We start from the raw sequence: 23,326 nt of genomic DNA, 5'->3' as shown, positions 1-23,326 counted from the left end.
TGACAAAGATGGTCATGTCCACGTACTTTGAGGGTACAAAAGAGGATTTTCACCTCCAGTACTTCTGAATGGACCTTCCCGGGAAGGCTGAGGATGCTTCTTCATATTGACACAAATATAAAAAAAAACACTAATCTTATGACGGATGCTTTTGCAATTGTTTTATTTGATCTTTCACAACACCTGGTGGCCACAATAATTCATGAAGTCAAGCTCATGGCGCAGAATGTTGGCTAATGCGGACATGTTTGTTACTGTGTACGTATTAAGCAACTATAATTATTTGATATGCTTAAAAGTGCTGTTTTAGCTTAGCTGTTGTGTAGCTGCTAACTCCTGGCGTGTCCAAAGTGCAGCCCATAGCTATGTTTTTTACCGACAACGGGGAGTGTTGAAAATGTGGTATTTGCGTGTCGGTCCAATCAGCGGCAGCTACGCCCTGTTTCACTGGCACACCATTTTAAAGAGGAAGCGGTGGATTCACTGAGCCTTCACATTAAGGAGGAAGAGGAGGACCCACTGACCCCTCACATTAAAGAGGAAGAGGAGGAACACAGCATCAGTCAGCAGGGAGAGCATCTAGAAGGACTGGAGGAGGTTGATGTCACCAAGATGCCAGTGACTGGTGTCCCTGTGAAGAGTGAAGATGATGAGGTGAAAGGTGAAAGTGAGGAGAGGGGAGGGGGGGAGCCTCCAAGCAGCAGCTCAACACAACACATGACAACAGAAGCTGATGGAGACCACTGTGGAGGATCACAAGCAGACAAGCTCTTAGCTCCACTATCAGATAGTGAGGACACAACGTCACACTCTCCTGACACTGATGATGAAGACTCTAAAGATGATAAGACATGTCACACTGACAACACTCACTTCACATCTTCTCACTCTCACAAAACCTTTAAATACTATAGTCTTCTGAAAAGACACATGAGAACACACACTGGAGAAAGACATTTTTTGTGTTCGATCTGCGGTAAAGATTTTACTCAAAGATACATTTTGAAAATACACATGAGAATACACACTGGAGAAAAACCTTTTTCCTGCTCAAAATGTGGTAAAAGTTTTGTAATAAACCAAAATTTAAAATTACACATAAGAACACAAACTGGAGAAAAACCTTTTTCATGTTCAATCCGCGGTAAAGATTTTACTCATAAGCACAATCTCAAAGCACACATTAAAACACACACCGGAGAAAAACCTTTTTCATTTTCAATCTGCGGTAAAGATTTTACTTGAAGGGACCATTTCAAAACACACATGAGGTTACACACTGGAGAAAAACCATTTACCTGCTCAGAATGTGATAAAAGTTGTGTAATAAATTAAAATTTAAAAGCACACATGAGAAAACACACTGGTGAAAAACCTTTTATTTGTTCAATAAGTTCTAAAAGTTATATAGACAAATAGCAATTAAAATCACACATGAGAACGCACTCTGGTGAAAAACCATACTCCTGTTCGAGCTGCAACAAAAGCTTTGTCACCAACAATCTTTTACAGCACACATAAGAAGACACCCAGGAGAGAAAGTGTTGAGTTGCAGTGTGTGTGGTGAAAGATTGTCTTCTAAGTACCAGTGTAAGAAACACAAGTGTGCTGGTGAGAACAGCAGCAGCAAATGAAACTGCAGGATTTGAAATAAACTGTCCAGACTTTCATTTTGACTTTCTAACAACATCAGCACATATAACATGTGTGACATTGTTGTTGTGTGTGTAACACAATCTTGTTAATATGATTCTAACATTTATAGATTAGACACTTCAGATTAGTACTTTTATTTCAGTCAAGTACATGAGTTAATATACATATTTGTGTACTTTAAAATGAACACAACAATTTAACTGAAAAGGTGAGAATATACAGTACATAAAATGTTTGATAAAATAAACATTTGATATGTAGACAGTCATAATTCACTTTTATAATTATTCGTAATAGTGTTTTAATTTTCCTGAAGGAACTCTCCTTAAGGAATCAATAAAGTACTATCTATCCATCTATCTATCTATCTATCTATCTATCTATCTATCTATCTATCCATCTATCTATCTATCTATCTATCTATCTGTCTATCTATCTATGTTTTTTGAAATAATGAAGTGTTACATATTTTATTTTCTAATTGTAGATGATTCCATTGATTAACTCCTTTATATGATGTACATATTTGTTTTACATGTGTTCATACCTTTGCTTTTGAGTACACATAAATCCCTCTTAGTTCATATTTACTGGTTCACATCTGAAACATCTTCTGGACCACTTCAGGAAGCATATTATTATTTACTTTATACATCATTTGAACAGTTGTCTTTTATACAATTTAAAAATGTGTGACTTTATGAATCATTTGTTGGGTCTCTATAATCCATTCTATGAATAGTCTTTATTACTCTCTTGTGTAATATGAATATTGTTGTGTGATTGTTTTATATGCATGTCCCCAGACTTTTATGTAATAAACAATGTATGTTTCAACTAAAGTTGTGTACAATAAATGTAGTTAATATTTGTGGGTTTGTATTTTATTCTATTTATTATCGCGGTCAATTTTTAAAATGTTTTCCTCATATGATTTACATGTAGTTTCCCACTTACTTCATCATGTAGACTAACTCAGCCTGGAGGATGTGTGTAATGTTGAGATGTTTTGGAGATGACTTGGTTTGTTTGGATGTTGTCAACCTGTCAATTGTTCTATTTAAACTATTAATGTTGTCAGATCTCGCGAGAGAAACAAGCAACCAGCTCTATTACTTCTTCTTCTTACTGGCAGTTTGCAGCCACGACTTGAAAGGTTCATACTGTCACCTACCGGACTGTAGAGTATAGTGTGGGCCATAGGACAGAAGGAGGAAATCCTATTAAGAACCTGTGGAGGGCAGCAGTAAACCTAAGATGTTCTACTAGTCTGCTGGAAATAGAAAGGAGAAGAAGAAGGAGGGGAAAGCAAAATGGCGTTTGATGGAGAAAGTTTAAATGTGGGCATTATAGTTCTGTATTTGTAATCAGTGCATACATGTGCACATATATGTCCTTTTATATAGACTACCTTTTATTTTGTTTCCAGAGTATCCTGGTTCCTTGATTTTTGTAAAGACAAATAATCTTCAATCGCGCTGCTTGATCAGTTTGAATTACTAGATGGATAGCGGGAAAAGGAAAAATATGTGACAAGGAAGGCTGTGCATGGTGCGAGTCAGACAAGATGCCCGCGCCCCAAGTGGAACAAACATTTGAACAAAGGGGTTATAGGAACATTGGGAAATGGGTTATACTTGGATAACACTTTTCTACCTTCAAGGTAACTCAAAGGGCTTTGACACTATTTCCACATTCACACACTGATGGCGGGAGCTGCCATGCAAGGCAATAACCACGACTCATCAGGAGCAAGGGTGAAGGGTCTCGCTACCAGTCCCTTTAAGAACATTGGAATGTGGGCCAGGCCCAACGTCAAGCCATCAGAGCGCTGTCCAGTGCTGTGGAACGAGCAAGCCAGTGGCACTGGATCAGAAGGAGAGACAACAGCTGGGCTCCAAAATGACCAAGACCATGAGATTTTAAGGGGGAAAGGGAGAGGGGAGCATACTTTGGATGCTAGGAGTTGCTACTGAGCTCTCTGGAGGTGCAGTGGGCCTTGTCAGTGAAACACCGGTGAAGGAGTGAGCCCGCCTGATGACCCCAATGCCACCTTTCCTCCCCCATAACATCATACCATGTGTCTGTGAAACCAACTTGGAGCAATCTTTGCGGTGCCCAAAGCTGCCATGAACATCCGTCTGTGTAACCACGCCCGGCTTGACACGACAATTTTGTGATGACTATCATCCCCACCCACGTTTCTCAAGGGAAAAAGGATTGGAACATCTCACCCCGCTCAGGTATGGCTTGGCTCAGGGAGAAGGACGCCCCTGCCATTCAGTCCATGGCATTTTGGGTATTAACATATCCTGTGTTTGTAAAACATATAAAGAAGAAAATATCAAAATTAAATCATCATGGGGTATCAGGCCTGTTTGCAGGCATCGATAATCTGGGCTCTCCAGTCTTCTCCGTCGTCCGCTCAATGTATGAGTTCCATATTATTGATATTTCCCATAACATTTCTTAGGCTGCTGACATATGTTGTTCGTTGTTGACCTGGAGCTTGCTTTCCTACTAGTTTTCCTGCTAACACCAGTTTATCTAAGCTGTCTTTTAATGATATGACTGAGGAATTTCGGCTGCCTATTTCGAATCGTTGCAATTAGAGATTTTATTATTTTAGCCTTTGCCAATACTTCTTCATTCCTTTTCTTTTCAGTCTATGAGTTGCAGAGTATTTTTCTGAATAACCACATTTCGGTTGCCTCTAATTTTCTAGATTGTTGATTGTTTAATGTACAGCATTCACAGCCGTAAAGTAGGACAGACCGTACATATGTTTTCAGGACTCTGACTCTAAATATAAATTCAATATTTAATAACAAAACACATACTCAACAAATAATAACTACATTTACTGGACCCAACTTTTATTGAAGCATAAATTGTTTAATTGCATAAAAGTCTGGGGACATACATACAAAACAATCCAAAAAAAAAATTACAAAGAGAGTAATAAAGACAATTAACAGAATGGATTACATAGACCCAACAAATGATTCATAAAGTCACACATTTTAAAAGTAAATGATCTTGAATAAAACACAAATGATGTAAAAAGTATTTTTTTTTCCAAAAGTGGTCCAGAAGAACACATGTTTTTTACTTTCACCTTTTCAGCCAAATAGTTCTCTTCATTTTTAAATCAAAGTACCAAAAATTACATAATAACACATGTATTTACCTGTAAAAAAAAACACTAATCTAAATGATCTAATCTATGAATGTTAGGATAATATTAACACGATTGTGTTACACACACAACAATGATGTCACACATGTTATATGTGCTGATGTTAGAAAGTCCTTATTCAAGTTTTGACAGTTCAACACTGCAACACAACACTCTCTCATCTGTGTTTTCTCGTGTTTTACTTAAATAGAGACCTAATCCAAAACCTTCACAACAGATTGAACAGTGTGCATTCTCATGTGAACTTTGAAAGAGATAGGTAGTGCAAATTCTTTGCAACAGATTGCGCAAGAAAACGTTTTTTTCTAGTGTGTTTTTTCATGTGCTCTTTCAAATTATTACTTTGTGTAAAACCTTTACCACATTCTGAGCAGGAAAACGGTTTTTCTCCAGTGTGTATTCTCATGTGTCTTTTCAAATCATTACTTTGTGTACATTTTTTACCACATACTGAGCATGAATAAGGTTTTACACCAGTGTGTATTTTTGTGTGGTTTATCAAATGTGCCTTCTGGGTGAATCTTTTACTACAAATTGAGCACAAAAATGTTTTTCTCCAGTGTGTGTTCTCATGTGTGCTTTTAAACTTTGATTTCTTGCAAAACTTGTACCACATTCTGAGCACCACATTCTGAGCAAGAAAAAGGTTTTTCTCCAGTGTGTATTCTTATGTGTCTTTTCATATTGCGACAGTCTTTAAAAGTTTTGTGACAGTGAGAAGATGTGAAGTGAGTGTTGTCAGTGTGACATGTCTTATCATCTTTAGAGTCTTCATCATCAGTGTCAGGAGAGTGTGACGTTGTGTCCTCACTATCTGATAGTGGAGCTAAGAGCTTGTCTGCTTGTGATCCTCCACAGTGGTCTCCATCAGCTTCTGTTGTCATGTGTTGTGTTGAGCTGCTGCTTGGAGGCTCCCCCCCTCCCCTCTCCTCACTTTCACCTTTCACCCCATCATCTTCACTCTTCACAATCAAATGGAACTTCTCCAACCATTCTTGACTGATGCTGTGTTCCTCCTCTTCCTCTTTAAAATGCGGGGTCAGTGGGTTATTTTCTTCCCTTTGCATTTGCAATGTATGTGGCGCCTCTTCTTCCTCCTTAATGTGGAAGGGCTGTGGCTCCTCCTTGCCCATCCTGAAGCTCCACTTCTGTTGCTCAGAGAGAAGATGTTCTTCACAGACGTCTGCAGGACACAGGAAGACAAACATGGTCGAGAGGAGTCCATCTTTTTTTCAGTCACATGTCAGGAGCGATATTGATAAGATTTTACCAATTCAGATTTAATTTTCAATTCTGCTTTACGATTCGGTTATTTGTGGACTCTTTTGCTTTCAAATTCGGTAAAAAGGTGAAGAAACAGGTCGATTAGCACCTACAGTGAGGTCTTAAGAGGCCCAGACCTTACGGTTACCCCATGGGGTGTCAGAGGCCCCTAAGGACTTTATTCTGCTTTGAGAATATCTATAAAATAAAAATATTTTTGGCTATAAATTAACAAGACACTCCAAGTTATTTTGTGGTATTTCACAGAACTTTCCTCTAGAAGGTCTTAACTTCGTCCATGTCAGATGAAACTAAAATGGAGCTTTTTGGTCACAATACCCTGCAATAAGTTTGGAGGAGAAAAGGCGAACACCATTCCCACCGTCAAGCATGGTGGTGGTAGTATTATGCTCTGGGCCTGTTTTGCTGCCAATGGAACTAGTGCTTTAAATTGGACAATGAAAAGAAGGATTACCTCCAAATTCTTCAGGACAAGCTAAAATCATCAGCCCGGAGGTTGGGTCTTGGGCACGGTTGGGTGTTCCAACAGGACAATGACCCCAAACAAAAGTCAAAAGTTGTGAAGGAATGGCTTAATTAAGGTTTTAGAATGGCCTTCCCAAAGTCCTGAATTAAACGTGTGGACAATGCTGAAGAAACAAGTCCATGTCAAAAAAACAACAAATTTAGCTGAACTGCACCAATTTTGTCAAGAGGAGTGGTCAAAAATTCAAGCAGAAGCTTGTGGGTGGCTACCAAAAGCGCCTTATTGCAGTGAAACTTGCCAAGGGACATGCAACCAAATATTAACATTGCTGTATGTATACTTTTGACCCAGCACATTTGCTCACATGTACAGTAGACCCATAATAAATTCATAAAAGAAGCAAACTTCATGAATGTTTTTTGGAACCAACAAGTATGTGCTCCAGTCACTCTATCACAAAAAAAATAAGAGTTGTAGAAATTATTGGAAACTAAAGACAGCCATGACATTATGTTCTTTACAAGTGTATGTAAACTTTTGATCACGACTGTACATACATACATACATATAAACCCACACAAACATAGACACTAGGGATGTCGCGGAATGAACAATTATTTTCCCGGTTATCATTTTTATCGTGGTATTTTTCAAATTTGCTCCAATTGTTCTTAAAGTACTTTTTTTTAACAAGTTTTTTTTTTTTTTAAATAACACATTGAAAAGTATGTACTTAGTAGGAGAAACAATATTGTAGAAAACGTCACATTTAACTCCAGTGGAATTTAAATGTGCATATGAAAGCACAAAGTAATATGGCAGAAACTCAAAACATAAATAAATACAAATAATTGTGCAAGATGGCACATGATGGCTGTTGAGTAAATGTGATCTCATTGTTATTAATGCTGTTTTTGTGTATCAAGAGAGAAGGCTTGCTGTTGTTGTTTTGCGCCTCCAACAGGTTATATACGGTAGTGCAGGCTCGCGTGTGTTATCATCACGTGATCTCTTCCGGTTCACTTCGCGCGAGAGAATATGAGAGACTCACAGAAAGAAGCGCGATGAAGTTGTGTTCTATTTTCCACAGTTACCGATGTTTTGTTTCCTGGTGCTGTGAGGCATTGTACTGAACCATCCTTAAAATAAACCATCATCTTTCTTTTATATTCAACTTGAGTATTCATTGAAGATGAGTGAAGAAAGAAGAAACCCAACAGGTTATGGGCCCAGACATGCAACGGGAGGAAGATGGCAGCGCCTGGTCTTCGATGGAGACGAGGACAACTACGAACTTTGGGAAGTAAAATTTCTTGGTCGCATGAGACTTGAAGGTTTAAAGGACACAATACTTTCCTCTGGTGAAGTGGACCCAGAGAAGAATGCAGAATGTTTTGCAGAGCTAATCCAGTTCCTCGACGACAAAAGTCTGTCGTTGGTGATGAGAGACGCTGCTGACGATGGTCGCAAAGCACTACAAATTTTACGGCGACATTATGCCAGTGATGGTAAGCCAAGAATTATTTCCCTGTACAACGAATTGTGTTCCCTGAAGAAAAACTCCGAAGAAACTATTACAGACTACATCATTAGAGCCGAAAAGATTGTGACTTCTTTAAGAAATACAAAGCAAGTAATAAGCCATGAGTTGAGTATTGCTATGGTTCTGCGGGGCCTACCGGAACCATACAAACCATTCGTCATTCACATGACACAGAGCAACGATAAAGTGACTTTTGTGGAGTTTAAGAGCAAACCACAAAGCTACGAAGAGACAGAGAAATTTGAACACAAACCAAATTCAGACAACGTAATGAAAGTGGACATAGCGTCAGCAACCTGTTATGGATGTGGGAATCGTGGACATTTTGCGAGAAATTGTCCCCACAAAACAACACCAAAGTGGTGCAACTACCACAGAAGCACAACACATACAGACGAGACGTGCAGAAGAAAAACCAAGCCTGACTCTGCTAAACAAACTATGGAGAAAGAAGAAGATTCAAAGGAAAGTGGAACCTCCTTTGTGTTCCAAGCCAGTCATTTGGTGCTTCCAGACGGCATCAAACAAAATGGACTGATGGTGGACTGTGGGGCGACGTCACACATAATCACTGAGAAGAGCAAATTTACACGATTTGATGGGACTTTTAACCCAAACAAACACTACATGGAGTTGGCCAATGGAACATGGAAGAACAACGTGGCTCTGAAGAGAGGCGATGCAGTGGTTCTTCTACGCAACACGGAAGGGAAAAGTGTCCCCGTCACACTGAAGAACGCCTTGTTCATCCCAATCTACCCACAAGACTTCATGTCGGTGAAAGCAGCCACGACTGATGGAGCTCAAGTGATCTTCGAAGAAGGACAAAACCGGCTCATCACGAAAGAAGGAAACACCTTCAAGTTAGAAGGAAACACCTTCAAGTTAGAAGTACACGAGAGACTGTACTACCTCAAAACGGTAAACCATCAAAAACCATACGATGACTCTGCGCATGACATGATGTCAAAAGACAAAGTGAATCTATGTTGTGATGTGAAAACATGGCACGAGATCTTGGGGCACTGCAATGTGAATGATGTGTTGAAGCTTCAAAATGTTGTGACAGGCATGACAGTTACAGGAGATACAAAGATAGAATGTGACATTTGTACACAAGGAAAATTCACTAACACTAGGAACAAATTACCTGATGTCAAAGCTAGTGCACCCCTAGAGCTGGTGCACACTGACCTGGCCGGCCCCATTGACCCCATTGGATTAAATGGGCATAAATATTCAGTCTCATTTACTGATGATTATTCAGGGGCAGTATTTGTTTACTTCTTGAAGAATAAGAGTGAAACTACCCTTGCGACAGAGAAGTTCATTGCAGACGTTTCCCCATATGGCAACGTAAAATGTATACGCTCAGATAATGGAACTGAGTTCACTGGAAACGATTTTCAAACACTTTTGAGAGAGAAAAGTATCAGACATGAAACTTCGTCACCTTATTCTCCTCATCAAAACGGTACAGCTGAAAGACAGTGGCGAACACTGTTTGAAATGGCAAAGTGTATGCTACTAGAAAAAGAGTTACCAAAAACATTATGGCCTTATGCTGTTCAAAGTGCCGCCCATATTCGGAACAGATGTTACAATGACAGAACAAAGAACACACCATATTTCATGCTAACTGGAAAGAAGCCCAACATTTCAAAAATGTGGGTGTTTGGCTCGGAGTGTTACGCATACACTCACAGTCACAAGAAACTTGAACCAAGGTGTGAGAAAGGAGTATTTGTGGGCTATAGTAAAATTAGTCCAGCATACTTGGTCTATGATCCACAGTCAAGAAAAGTGTCAAAACACAGACTGGTAAAATCCACCAAAAAGAACACTGCAGAAAAAGACACACAAACAAATGCATATGACTTGGACATCCCAGATTGCGAAAGCAATGAAACCAAACTACCTGACACTGTGTCAGAAAAATCAGGGAGCTTCGAAAGTCAAACTGTACCACAAAATGATGTTGACAACCAAACACAAACTCTGGAAGTAGAGGAAGAGGTGGTGTTAGATGATGCCACAACTAACATAGAGACTAGGATAGAACAAAGAGGTCGTTACCCAAAGAGAGAGAGAATTGTTCCTCCAAAATACTTAGAGGAATATGTAACAAATATTGATGATACCAATGAAAGCCATGACATTATTGATCACTGTTGCAGGGCAGTGTGTGGAGTCCCACAGACGTATAAAGACACCCTGATGTCATCAGAGGCAGCCAGCTGGGAAAAAGCCATGAAAGACGAATTGGCATCTCTCAAAAAAATGACACATTTGAACTAACAACATTACCAAAAGGGAAAAATGCAATAGGCGGAAAGTGGGTTTATGCCCTCAAAGAAAACACAGAGAAAGGACAGCTTTTCAAAGCTAGATATGTTGCCAAAGGATACAGTCAAACTGAAGGTATAGATTATCAAGAGACATTTGCACCAACTGCAGACATTACTTCTGTGCGTGCATTGATGCAAATAGCTGTTCAAAATGACCTCACCGTCCACCAGATGGATGTGAAAACGGCATATTTACATGCCCCCATTGATGAAGAGATATACCTAGATCAACCAGAAGGTTTTCAGAAAACATCGGACACAGGTGAAAAACTGGTATTTAGGTTGAAGAAATCAATCTATGGCCTAAAACAATCAGGAAGAAATTGGTAAAAACTTCTAAATGACCATCTAAAGCAAAACAATTTCAAAAGAAACCTATCTGATCATTGTGTCTACCGAAAACAAACAGAAAATGAAACAGTCATTGTCATCATCTGGGTGGACGACCTGATCATTGCTGCAAGTAGCAAAGAAGCACTTGAGCAATTCAAAAACATAATGAAAGCCAAATTCAACATGAAAGACCTCGGTAAGATATCTTATTTCCTGGGTATTCATTTTGAACAGAAACAGAATGAAATCAAGATGGATCAAAAGATGTACATACAAAAGATGCTTGAAATGTTTGGCATGTCAGAATGCAAACCTAGAAGCACTCCTGAACAGAAAGTAGAACTGAACAAAAATCCAGTTAATAGACAGAGGTCAGACATATTGATGTCAAATATCATTTCATTCGTGAGGCACTCACTGAAGGGAAAATTTCATTGGTCTACTGTCCTACAGAAGACATGGTTGCAGACATCTTAACCAAGAGTCAAGATTGACAAATTCAAATTATTTTTTTTTTGGAAACTAATGTGTTTCACTGTTTCATGGTCATGAGATCAAGGGGGGGTGTTGAGTAAATGTGATCTCATTGTAATTAATGCTGTTTCTGTGTATCAAGAGAGAGGCTTGCTGTTGTTGTTTTGCGCCTCCAACAGGTTATATACGGTAGTGCAGGCTCGCCTGTGTTATCATCACGTGATCTCTTCCGGTTCACTTCGCGCGAGAGAATATGAGAGACTCACAGAAAGAAGCGCGATGAAGTTGTGTTCTATTTTCCACAGTTACCGATGTTTTGTTTCCCGGTGCTGTGAGGCATTGTACTGAACCATCCTTAAAATAAACCATCATCTTTCTTTTATATTCAACTTGAGTATTCATTGAAGATGAGTGAAGAAAGAAGAAACCCAACAATGGCCATAAGATGTAAGTGCACTTTTTGTCCTGGTGTAGAACAATAGTGTTGATACATGAGAGGTCTAGTCTTACACATATCAGAGAACACCTCTCAACTCTTTGAAAGTTTGCCAATGAAATATGACAGCACTGCAGTGAGCTCTTTTGCATAAGCAGCTGCTTCTGGAAGACATCAGGTATTGTATGTGTGATGTTGGTAGATGATGATGTACTGTAAGTGTGGCATCCAACTTGCCCTCTGCACTCCCACTCTGTAAATACGGATTATGTTATATTTATTAGAAGATGATTATTATTATAATCATCTGACTGACACACACACTCTAATGTTAGTCCTGTAAAAACTAAACAAGTTGCAGTGTTTCTGCTAGGATTTGATTTTAACACTAAGTTTAAAAGTAAATAAAGTAGCTCTGCTACAGTACGTGTCGCTTTCACCGATAGCGTCCAGTAACAGTGGTTTTCAACCACTGTGCCGCGGCACACTAGTGTACCGTGAGATACAGCCGGAAATAGTCTAATTTCACCTATTTGGGGTAAAAATGTTTTTTTGCAAAGCAATAATTATAGTCTGCAAATGATGTGTTGTTGTTGAGTGTCTGTGCTGTCTAGAGCTCGGCAGAGTAACCGTAAAATACTCTTCCATATCAGTAGGTGGCAGCCGGTAGCTAATTGCTTTGTAGATGTCAGAAACAGCGGGAGGCAGCGTGAAGGTAAAATTGTGTCTAATGCTTAAACCAAAAATAAACAAAAGGTGAGTATCCCTAAGAAAAGGCATTGAAGCTTTGGGAAGGCTATGCAGAACCAAACTAAAAATTAACAGGCAACAAAGTCAACAAAAACAGAATGCTGGACGACAGCAAAGACTTACTGTGGAGCAAAGACGGCGTCCACAATGTACATCCCAACATGACATGACAAACAACAATGTCCCCAAACAGAAGGATAAAAACAACTGAAATAGTCCTGATTGCTAAAACAAAGTAGATGCGGGAAATATCGCTCAAAGGAAGACATGAAACTGCTAAGAATAAAAAGAGAAAAGGACACCAAAATAGGAGCGCCAGACCAGAACTAAAACACTACAGACAGGAAAACCGCAATAAACTCCAAATAAGTCAGGGTGTGATGTGACAGGTGGTGACAGTACACCTACTTTGAGACAAGAGCTATAGTCATGCATGCTTGCTTATGCTTTAAAGTCATATCCAACAATTGCGACAACGACTTTTTACTGTCAAATGAGTTTAGTTTTTTTAATGATTTCTGTTGGTGGTGTGCCTCCAGATTTTTTCAATGCAAAAAATGTGCCTTGGCTCAAAAAAAGGTTGAAAATCACTGCAGTAACAAGACACTATAGGCAACACTTAAGAAAGTGTAACTAGAAGAATGTTTGACGGACCAACGTTAGTAATAACAATAATAATAATGGATTAGATTTTATATAGCACTTTTCTACTATTAGATACTCAAAGCGCTCACAGAGAAGTGAGAACCCATCATTCATTTACACCGCATGGTGGTGGTAAGCTACATTTGTTGCCCTGGGGTAGACTGACGGAAGCGAGGCTGCCAGTTTGCGCCTAAGGCCCCTCCCACCACCACCTATCATTCATCATTCATTCATTCACCAGTGTGAGCGGCACCAGAGACAAGGGTGAAGTGTCATGCCAAAGGAAACAACGACAGCGATTTGGCTGTCAAGAGGCCGGGAGCGAACCTGCAACCCTCAGGTCTTTGGCACGGCCTCTCTACCCACTACGCCATGACATGACATGTTCATTTTCGCTGCTGGTGGCAGGAGCTCTGTGCTCTTGTGTCATCCTTTTGGGTTCTGGATGTTTCCTTCTTGTTTTCATGCCTTTTGGTTGGGGACCCTTTGGGACTGTGTGACAAGGGGTGACTCTTTGGTGACTTCTGCAAAGCTTTTTTGTGAACTTCTGGATCTGCCTCCTTGGAGCGTTTTGGCCATGGAGACCAGCTGCTGGGTCTCTGCCACACCAGAGTCTGTTTGGAGAGACTGGAGGAGATGCGGATGAAGAGACAGGACTGCGGAGCTGGCACTGAGAGCCGGGACGGACAAGCTTCACAGTGTCTTGGCTGAATGAGCAGGTATCGGACACCTCGGTCTCCTTGGACGTATCCACGCTCATCCATGCAGACTGGACACTGGCCAGGAGTTGGTGGGCGGCCGACGGTGGAGTTGGCTCTCTTGGTTGCTTTGTTGGGTCTGCTCCTGTCTATGGCCATGTTCCCCCCAACCCAGCAGACGATGGCGTGGAACACTGCAGAGGTCACCACAGTCTATATGTTTTGTTTTGTATTTTTGATGATTTACTTTTGTGGCTGTGTGCAGAAGTAACTGGTTGCATCAGCTCCGCTCTTTTAATGTCTTTAAAGGGGAACATTATCAAAATTTCAGAAGGGTTGAAACAAAAAAAAATCAGTTCCCAGTGGCTTATTTTATTTTTCGAAGTTTTTTTCAAAATTTTCCCCTTCCTGGAATATCCCTAAAAAAAGCTTTAAAGGGGAACATTATCACCAGACCTATGCAAGCGTCAATATATACCTTGATGTTGCAGAAAAAGGACCATGTATTTTTTCAACCGATTTCCGAACTCTAAATGGGTGAATTTTGGCAAATCAAACGTCTTTCTGTTTATCTGTCTTTTAGTGATGACGTCACATTCTGACGTCATCACTAAAAGACAGATAAACAGAAAGACGTTTGATTTGCCAAAATTCACCCATTTAAAGTTCGGAAATCGGTAACACACCCGCCATATTAATTTTCACATTACAAACCCCGGGTCTCAGCTCTGTTATTTTCCGTTTTTTCAACTATTTTTTGGAACCTTGGAGACATCATGCCTCGTCGGTGTGTTGTCGGAGGGTGTAACAACACTAACAGGGAGGGATTCAAGTTGCACCACTGGCAAGAAATCTGCCGCCAGACCCCCATTGAATGTACCAAAGTGTCTTCACATTTGACCGGCGATGCTAAGACAGACATGGCACAGAGATGTATGGATAAACTGCAGATGAATTTGCAACCATTATGTCAATGAAATCACAAAGGTGAGTTTTGTTGATGTTGTTGACTTATGTGCTAATCAGACATATTTGGTCAAGGCATGACTGCCAGCTAATCGATGCTAACATGCTACGCTAATCGATGCTAACATGCTATTTACGCTAGCTGTATGTACATTTGAAACTAGATACCCACATTTAATGTGAAACAAACACTTACCAATCGACAGATTTAAGTTGCTCCAGTGTCACAAGATGCGAAAGTCCTGATCGTTTGGTCCGCACATTTTACCGGCGATGCTAATAAGGCAGCCATGATATGGGCCACTTCATTAGGTACACCCATGCTATGGCCGAATAGCGTCAATAGCTATTCGCTCAATAGCTTCAATTTCTTCTTCAATTTCGTTTTCGCTATCTGCCTCCATACTCCGACTATCTGTTTCAATACATGCGTAATCTGTTGAATCACTTAAGCCGCTGAAATCCGAGTCTGAATCCGAGCTAATGTAGCTATATCTTGCTGTGGTAACCGCCATGTTGTTTGAATTGGTAGCCCTGTATGACGTCACAGGGAAATGGATAGTGGTTTCAAAGATAGCGAGAATAAGGCACTTTAAAGCTTTATTTAGGGATATTCCGGGACCGGTAAAATTTTGAAAAAAAATTCAAAAAATACAACAAGCCACTGGGAACTGATTTTTATTGTTTTTAACCCTTTTGAAATTGTGATAATGTTCCCCTTTAAAGTGCTTGATTTTCCCTATTTGCTTAAGCCACTGTCCATTTCCCTGTGACGTCACATAGTGATTCCAATACAAACAACGTGGCGGTTACCACAGCAAGATATAGCGACATTAGCTCGGATTCAGACTCGGATTTCAGCGGCTTAAGTGATTCAACTGATTACGCATGTATTGAAACAAATGGTTGGAGTATGGAGGCAGATAGCGAAAACGATATTGAAGAAGAAACCGAAACTATTGGATAGCTATTGCCGCTATTCGGCCATGCATACTATGTTAGCATCGCCAGTAAAATGTGCAGACCAACCGATCAGGACTTTCGCATTGACACTGGATCAACTTAAATCCGTCGATTGGTAAGTGTTTGTTTAGCATTAAATGTGGGTGGAAGGAAACGCTGGATGTAAATATAGTTTAAATGTACATACAGGTAGCCTAAATAGCATGTTAGCATCGATTAGCTGGCAGTCATGCCGCGACCAAATATCTCTGATTAGCACATAAGTCAATAACATCAACAAAACTCACCTTTGTGATTTCGTTGACTTTATCGTTGGGAATGCATCTGCTTTGAGTGACGCATGATATCCACACATTCTTGCCATCTCTGTCGTAGCATCGCCGGTAAAAACCAAACGAGGGACTTTCGCATCTCTTGATACTGGAGCAACTTAAATCCGTCGATTGGTAAGTGACCTAAATCGCATGTTAGCATCGATTAGCATACCGTGCTAATCGATGCACATTCTATGTAAATCAACTTGAATCCGTCCCTGATGGTGTTGTTACACCCTCCGACAACACACCGACGAGGCATGATGTCTCCAAGGTATCGGAAAACAGTCGAAAAAATGGAAAATAACAGAGCTGATTTGACTCGATGCGTGTAATGTGGTAGGGAAAAATGGCGTTGAGTACCGATGTAACGTCATGTTCTGACGTCGTCGCTCCGAGAGGGATAAACAGAAAGGCATTTCATTCGCCAAAATTCACCCCTTTAGAGTTCGGAAATCGGTAAAAAAAATATATGGTCTTTTTTCTGCAACATCAAGGTATATATTGACGCTTACATAGGTCTGCTGATAATGGTCCCCTTTAATGTCCTTTGTGTTGTTTGATGTTTCGCTCTTACACACGTTTCTGTGTGCTATGGATATGAGGTTTTTGTTTCCTCTTTGGCCTCAGTCTGGATCCCCTCTCCAGGGGCCCAGGCTTAGACAATTTTTTTTCTCACCCCCGACCCCCTCCCAGAGTTTACCTGTTTCTCACCTTTTTTGAAAGGGGCGCCGGAAGTTGGCAGACCCGTCAGCGATCCTGTTCTGTCTCCCTGTAATGTTTGTCTGCTCTTGAATGGGATTGTGCTGAAAATCTTAATTTCCTCCCTGGGATTATAAAAGTATTTCTGATTCTGATTGTATTTTTATCGGCCATCTTCAGAGTAATGAACTTTCCGGTACAATTTATTAAATTTTGATTCACCAAAACTTTTATCAGTCACAAATAGTTTGCACTTGGACAACTTTACCGTGAGGGGGCTGTCAAATTAAAGACTTTAGAAAGACAAGAAAACTTTGCTAATTAGTACTAATAAACTAGATTGATTAAGACATTGCTGGACAGCAGAGAAGTAACTAAATCCAAATAAATGTTGAATATATATTTTAAAGATATCTGGCTTGTATCTTCAGTAGAGATGTTAATCACTGAAAAATTATCGATATGATACCCTAATTGATATTCCTTATTGATACCAGTATTTATCGGTACTGCATGTAATTTGTGGAACTAATAAAAGTGGAAAAAAAGGCTTTTTATATAGCATTCCTATTAGCACAAGAGGTTGAACACCTCCAACATGATGTTCTGTAACATCTCTGAGCAGGGAAGTCTTTTATCAGCAACTGTTTATTTGAAGTCTTAAAGAAGTCAACTATGTGTGCAGTGCAAGGTGAAATGCACTTATGTCATCTTCTTCTCAATAACACACACATCAAACTTTGGTTGTTTCCTTATTTGTCATTATTCAAAGCTGATTGTAATGTGTAGCAGCGGCAGCTGAACTCAATGTGACAACGTGTCATAGTTACCTCAGTCAGCTGGAATTAAAAATACAAATATTTATGTCTTTAGTCCAGAATCTTCACGGTCCTCATGGACGACATAATTAGGAACCAGTATCAATAAACAAATGGTACTTGGTGTACATCTCTTATCTTCACCACTAAACCTTTGAAATATGCTGACATATGTGCTGCTAAAGGTAAATAAACAGTAGCCATATTGAATGTTTGCCTTCATTTGACCACGTGAGGTAAGGAGGACGGCCTCTAGGTCACATGGTTACACCCCAGTAATTACACTGTTGATGATTGATGAGCATTCATTTTTAAATGGTGGTGTTAAAAAGCAAACATATCTTCATCTTTAGTGATAAATGTGGCCCCCGGATGAACATGTGTCACAAACATTGTATTAGATGATATGTGGATGTTGTGCTTACTTGGACTGTGATGAAGCTGTGAGGACTCAGGTGGTTTGTCTTCATGCTCTTCAGTCTTCACAGAGACAACAGTCAGTGGAAACTTGCTGACATCAGCCTCCTCCTGCCCTACAGGACACTCTCCCTCCTCTTCCTCTTTGAAATAAGAGGGCTGTGGCTCATCTTTGTCCCCTTTAAAATGTGAGGGCTGTGGATACTTTACAGTGAAACTGTCCCCCTGCAGATGAGGGAGACATTCTTCTTGGTGTCCAATCAGCTGATGGATGTCTACAAGACACAAACAAAACACATTTTAACTCCTACATGCTAAATATTAAATTGTACATGAAATATAGGGCTGTGGCTATTGAAAATTTTATTAATCAAGTGTTCTACGGGAAATGTTTCCGATTAATTGAGTAACTGGATGAAACATAGTGTTGCTTGGTTAAAGACACATTTAAGCTACTATAAGACACTTCACTTAATAATGAACAGTCAATTGGTTTGAGATTGAAGGAGATCAAGATGTCATCTTTAGATCAGGCTTTGTTTTTTCGACAATCACTGCAACATTAATGGCTGCATCAACGAACACCGACATGAAGGAAATAGCAGGTCAGTATAGCTTTTAAACAAATATATAACTTGCCAAACCTGCCAGCTAGCAGGTTAGGTTTACAGCATCAGTAACCATGGTAACTGACTCTGACTTTGTCTTACCTCTCTTATTTTTGGAGGTAAAACTCTCGAGCTTTACATACTCAGGACTTTGCACTTAACCTGCTCTCTGGAATATTCCCCCGGTGACTGTGTGAGTTTTGTGTAAACATGTTGATACACATTGTTACAAACATCAACCTCTCATAAATATTGTGTGTCTGAAACTGTCTCCTTCTTATCAACAATGTAAAACAATCAGTGCATCATCCTCACATGACAATTCATCTTCCTATAGACAATCTATTCAAAAATAGTGTTAATAATGAAATATAAAGTTAGTAAAGATGTGAGAGTAAGAAGTAAACAAACCTGTTCTGTGTAACACAACTTGATGTTTTTCATGTTGTCGCTCCTTCTCCTCTTTTGTTGGACAAAGTTCCTCCTCGTACTCTGCTATGGTTCTTTGGCACATTTTCACACAATCACAACACTTTACACTCACACTTGATCTCTACTTAGCGATGTGTTTTGATCACTTCCGCCTCTCTTTGTTAGCAGCTAACAAGCTAAGCTAACTAGCAAGCTAAGCTAGCTCGAGAAGCATCAAAGTGCGCTCAGACTAATATAACCGGATGCAAACAGTTATTAACGATGTTTACTCTATTTACTAGAGTGTAATAAAGGACATATATGTGTACATGGAGGCACAGATTAAGAACACTGAACTGTGACGACTGCAATAACGTCTTCACCGTCAGACGCCATCTTGCTTTATCCTCGCCGTGTTTGGTTCGCGCGCAGTGTTGTCAGATCTCGCGAGAGAACCATCTAGGCAGCTCCCTCTTCCAGATCTCGCAAGAGAAACAAGTAAGCGGCTCTTTTCCAAATCTCGCGAGAGGAATAAGTACAACCAGCTTTCCAACCCCAGTAAAACTATTTTGTTATAAACTATTTACTTATTGTGAAAATAAAAGTAAACTTTTCCATTTCAAATTTTCAAAACAAAGACTTAAAACTTATTTCTGTAAAAATATTCAAATATTTAACAATGTATTGAAAGAACAGTAGCATAAGGAAAGAAAAAAAAAGAAAAAAAATAAATATTACACTCATGATATTATTTTTGTCTTTGATGTTAATCGTTTTTATAATGTATTTTAGAATGTGGGAGGTTTTCATGTTCTTTTTAAATTTCCTTTACTTATATATAAATGTATAATATATATATGTATATATATATATATATATATATATATATATATATATATATATACAGACATAAATACATCCATCCATCCAATTTCTACCGCTTATTCCTACATAAATATATATATATATATATATATATATATACATACAAACATAAATACATCCATCCATCCAATTTCTACCGCTTATTCCCACATAAATATATATATATATATATCTGCGTATGTGCAATGACAGAATTTTAAAAAAATATATTTGGTTTACATTTTCCTAGTAAACAAAACAGTTTGACAGCATTCTCCAGTGGAACATTCTGGAGAAACATCCTGGATAATTTTGGATCAAAGTGAGTTACAAAGGTAAACTTTTTGAATGATTTCACTTTATTTGTGATGATTTATCTCTCTGCTCAGTCCATTTTTTACCAAATTAAATTGAGGGAAGTTTTTACGCCTGCTGCCACCTAGTGGTTTGTATTGTCAGTTTCCCTCTTTTGGTGCAGTTGACCTTGTTCTAACGTTTCTCCTCCCTCCAGAGTTCCTGTGTTGCCTTTGTGGGCGGAGTTGTGGGATGTGCACAGCTGCTTCCAATCGACCCTGGTGCTACTTAAACAGCACCTTGACAGCTGGATGGCACTCGGTGAATCCGCTCCACGCCAGTTGATTACATGCTTTGAGTATTTTGCCACCTTGGCCATTCCCAGTGCCATCCATCTTGGTGTTGTTTTGTAGTGTGCACGTCTTGTAACTCCAAACCAAGTTAAGTTCATTTTTGTATATATGTATCTTTTGTTCTTTTTTCCACGATGCACATTTTGTCTTCTCTTTTTCGCACTGTCGCTTTTTGTTTCCTCCTGTTTGGATTGTTTTTGTGAGTAGATTTCCGCAGAAAAAGAAGTGTTTTACTCAGCGTCCTGCGCATCCTTGGGTTCCTCTTTACTGTGTTGAACAGCACTCTGACAGAAGGAGTTTCTCCAAAATGCAACACCCTTTGGCGGACAAGTTTGTGATTAAAGGCTATACATACGAAATGAAAGGGACAAGTGGTAGGAAAAAAATGGATGGATGTACAATAGAGCTCTGTGTGATGATGTACATTATTGACTTTTACCTAACATTCCTAACTTTCCCATGCTTTCTAAAATTGATAATGGTTAACGGATTTTAAAAAAGGGGGGAAAAAATACTTTAAAAAACAATGGTCATGTGTAGTTTTTTAATAAGAAATCTACATTATTAAAAACTAAATTATCCTTCATAACCTTCAACATTTGTTGCCATTTTCTCAAATCTACTTATTGCATGAAGGGAACATACATATAAAACAATATTCATATTACAAAAGAAAGTAATACAGATTAATTAAAAAAATTGATTATTGAGACCCAACAAATGATTCATAAAGTCACACATTTTAAAAGTAAATGATCTTGTATAAAAGACAACTACTGAAATGATGTATAAAGTAAATAATAATATGCTTCCAGAAGTGGTCCAGAAGATGTTTCAGATGCGAATCAGTAAATATGAACTAAGAGGGATTTATGTGTACTCAAAAGCAAAGGTATGAACACATGTAAAACAAATATGTACATCATATAAAGGAGTTCATCTATAACATCATTAATAATTAAAAATGATATCTGAATATATCTATACACAAGTATTTCTAACAGGATTTGTCCTGTTTATTCTCACCTTTGCAGTCAAAGTGTTGTGTTCATTTTTAAATAAAAGTACACCATGTTGTATATTAAACATGTACTTGACTGAAAATAGCAATTAACTGATACATCAAATCTATTAATGTTAGCATCTATGTGCTGGTGTTGTTAGAAGGTCAAAATGAAAGTCTGGACAGTTTATTTCAAATCCTGCAGTTTCATTTGCTGCTGCTGTTCTCACCAGCACACTTGTGTTTCTTACACTGGTACTTAGAAGACAATCTTTCACCACACACACTGCAACTCAACACTTTCTCTCCTGGGTGTCTTCTCATGTGTCTTTTCAAATACGTAGTTTGTATAAAACTTTTACAACATACTGAACATGTGTAAGGTTTTTCTCCAGTGTGTGTACTCATGTGTGTTTTTAAATAGTGCCTTCGAGTAAAATCTTTACCACAGATTGAACATAAAAAAGGTCTTTCTCCATTGTGTGTTCCCATGTGTTCTTTTAAGGTATGATTTGTTATGAAACTTTTACCACATTCTGAGCAGGAAAAAGGTTTTTCTCCAGTGTGTATTCTCATGTGTACTTTCAAATTGATCCTTAGAGTAAAATATTTACCACATTCTGAGCAGGAAAAAGGTTTTTCTCCAGTGTGTGTTCTCATGTGTCTTTTCAAAGAGTGCCTTCGAGTAAAACCTTTACCACAGATTGAGCATGAAAAGGCTTTTTCTCTGGTGTGTGTTCTCATGTGTCTTTTCAAATAACTAGGATATTTAAAGGTTTTGTGACAGTGAGGACATGTGAAGTGAGTGTTGTCAGTGTGACATGTCTTATCATCTTTAGAGTCTTCATCATCAGTGTCAGGAGAGTGTGACGTTGTGTCCTCACTATCTGATAGTGGAGCTAAGAGCTTGTCTGCTTGTGATCCTCCACAGTGGTCTCCATCAGCTTCTGTTGTCATGTGTTGTGTTGAGCTGCTGCTTGGAGGCTCCCCCCCTCCCCTCTCCTCACTTTCACCTTTCACCTCATCATCTTCACTCTTCACAATCACATGGAACTCCTCCAACCATTCTTGACTGATGCGGTGTTCCTCCTCTTCCTCTTTAATGTGAGGACTCAGTGGGTCCACTGATTTCTCTTTAAAAAGGGGTGTCAGTGGGTCCTCCTCTTCCTTTTTAAAATGGGGCATCAGTGTGTATTCCTCTTCCATCTTAATGTGGGAGGGCTGTGTTTCCTCCGTCTGCATCCTGAAGCTCCACTTCTGTTGCTGAGGGTGAAGATGTTCTTCACAGACGTCTGCAAGACAAAGACAGCATCTCTGCTCAGTCACATAATGCATTCACTACTTTGACATGCACTTAGGAAAAACAAGTTATCGTATGAACTGTCTTGAAATCTCAGTGACGCACAAACATGCTGCTCTTTACAACATTTGTCACAGGAAAAGAAACAAAAACCAGGACGACAGGAGTTTTTACTATGGATGGACAATATGGTTTAAAAAGGATTTTGCGATGTATTACTTCATATAGAATTACTTATAGAACCATTTTAAAACAGACCCATTGCCTCCTTGCTTGGCACTCAGCATCAAAGGTTGGGGGTTAAATCACCAAAAGATTCCCGAGTGCGGCCTCCGCTGCCCTCACCTCCCAGGGGGTGAACTTGGGGATGTGTCAAATGCAGAGGATCATTTCACCACACGTAGTGTGTGACTACCGTTGGGAACTTAACTTTAACTTACATAGGGACTGTGAATGATTCCAAAAAGTGCAGTTCCCCTTG

The 23,326-nt window shown here is 39.2% G+C and overlaps 2 protein-coding genes across 3 annotated transcripts in view; both read right to left on the bottom strand.

Moving 5' to 3' along the window:
* The window catches only part of LOC133546740 (zinc finger protein 771-like), a 119,255-nt gene that overhangs the window by 33,713 nt on the left and 62,216 nt on the right, over positions 1–23,326 (bottom strand). The gene's annotated exons all lie outside the window — the stretch shown is intronic.
* Positions 21,072–23,326, bottom strand: part of LOC133546744 (gastrula zinc finger protein XlCGF8.2DB-like) — a 458,486-nt gene continuing 456,231 nt past the window's right edge. For both annotated transcript variants that reach the window (XM_061892561.1, XM_061892560.1), the window contains exon 2: positions 21,072–22,837. In XM_061892561.1, coding sequence (XP_061748545.1) covers positions 21,753–22,787 — 1,035 coding nt within the window. In that variant the 5' untranslated portion in view covers positions 22,788–22,837 and the 3' untranslated portion in view covers positions 21,072–21,752. The remainder of the gene's footprint in view (positions 22,838–23,326) is intronic.

Source organism: Nerophis ophidion, unplaced genomic scaffold (assembly GCF_033978795.1).
Source record: "Nerophis ophidion isolate RoL-2023_Sa unplaced genomic scaffold, RoL_Noph_v1.0 HiC_scaffold_40, whole genome shotgun sequence".
Classification (NCBI taxonomy): Eukaryota; Metazoa; Chordata; class Actinopteri; order Syngnathiformes; family Syngnathidae; genus Nerophis; species Nerophis ophidion.
The sequence above is the reverse complement of the archived record's forward strand: the minus strand, read 5'-3'. Positions and strand labels throughout refer to the sequence as shown.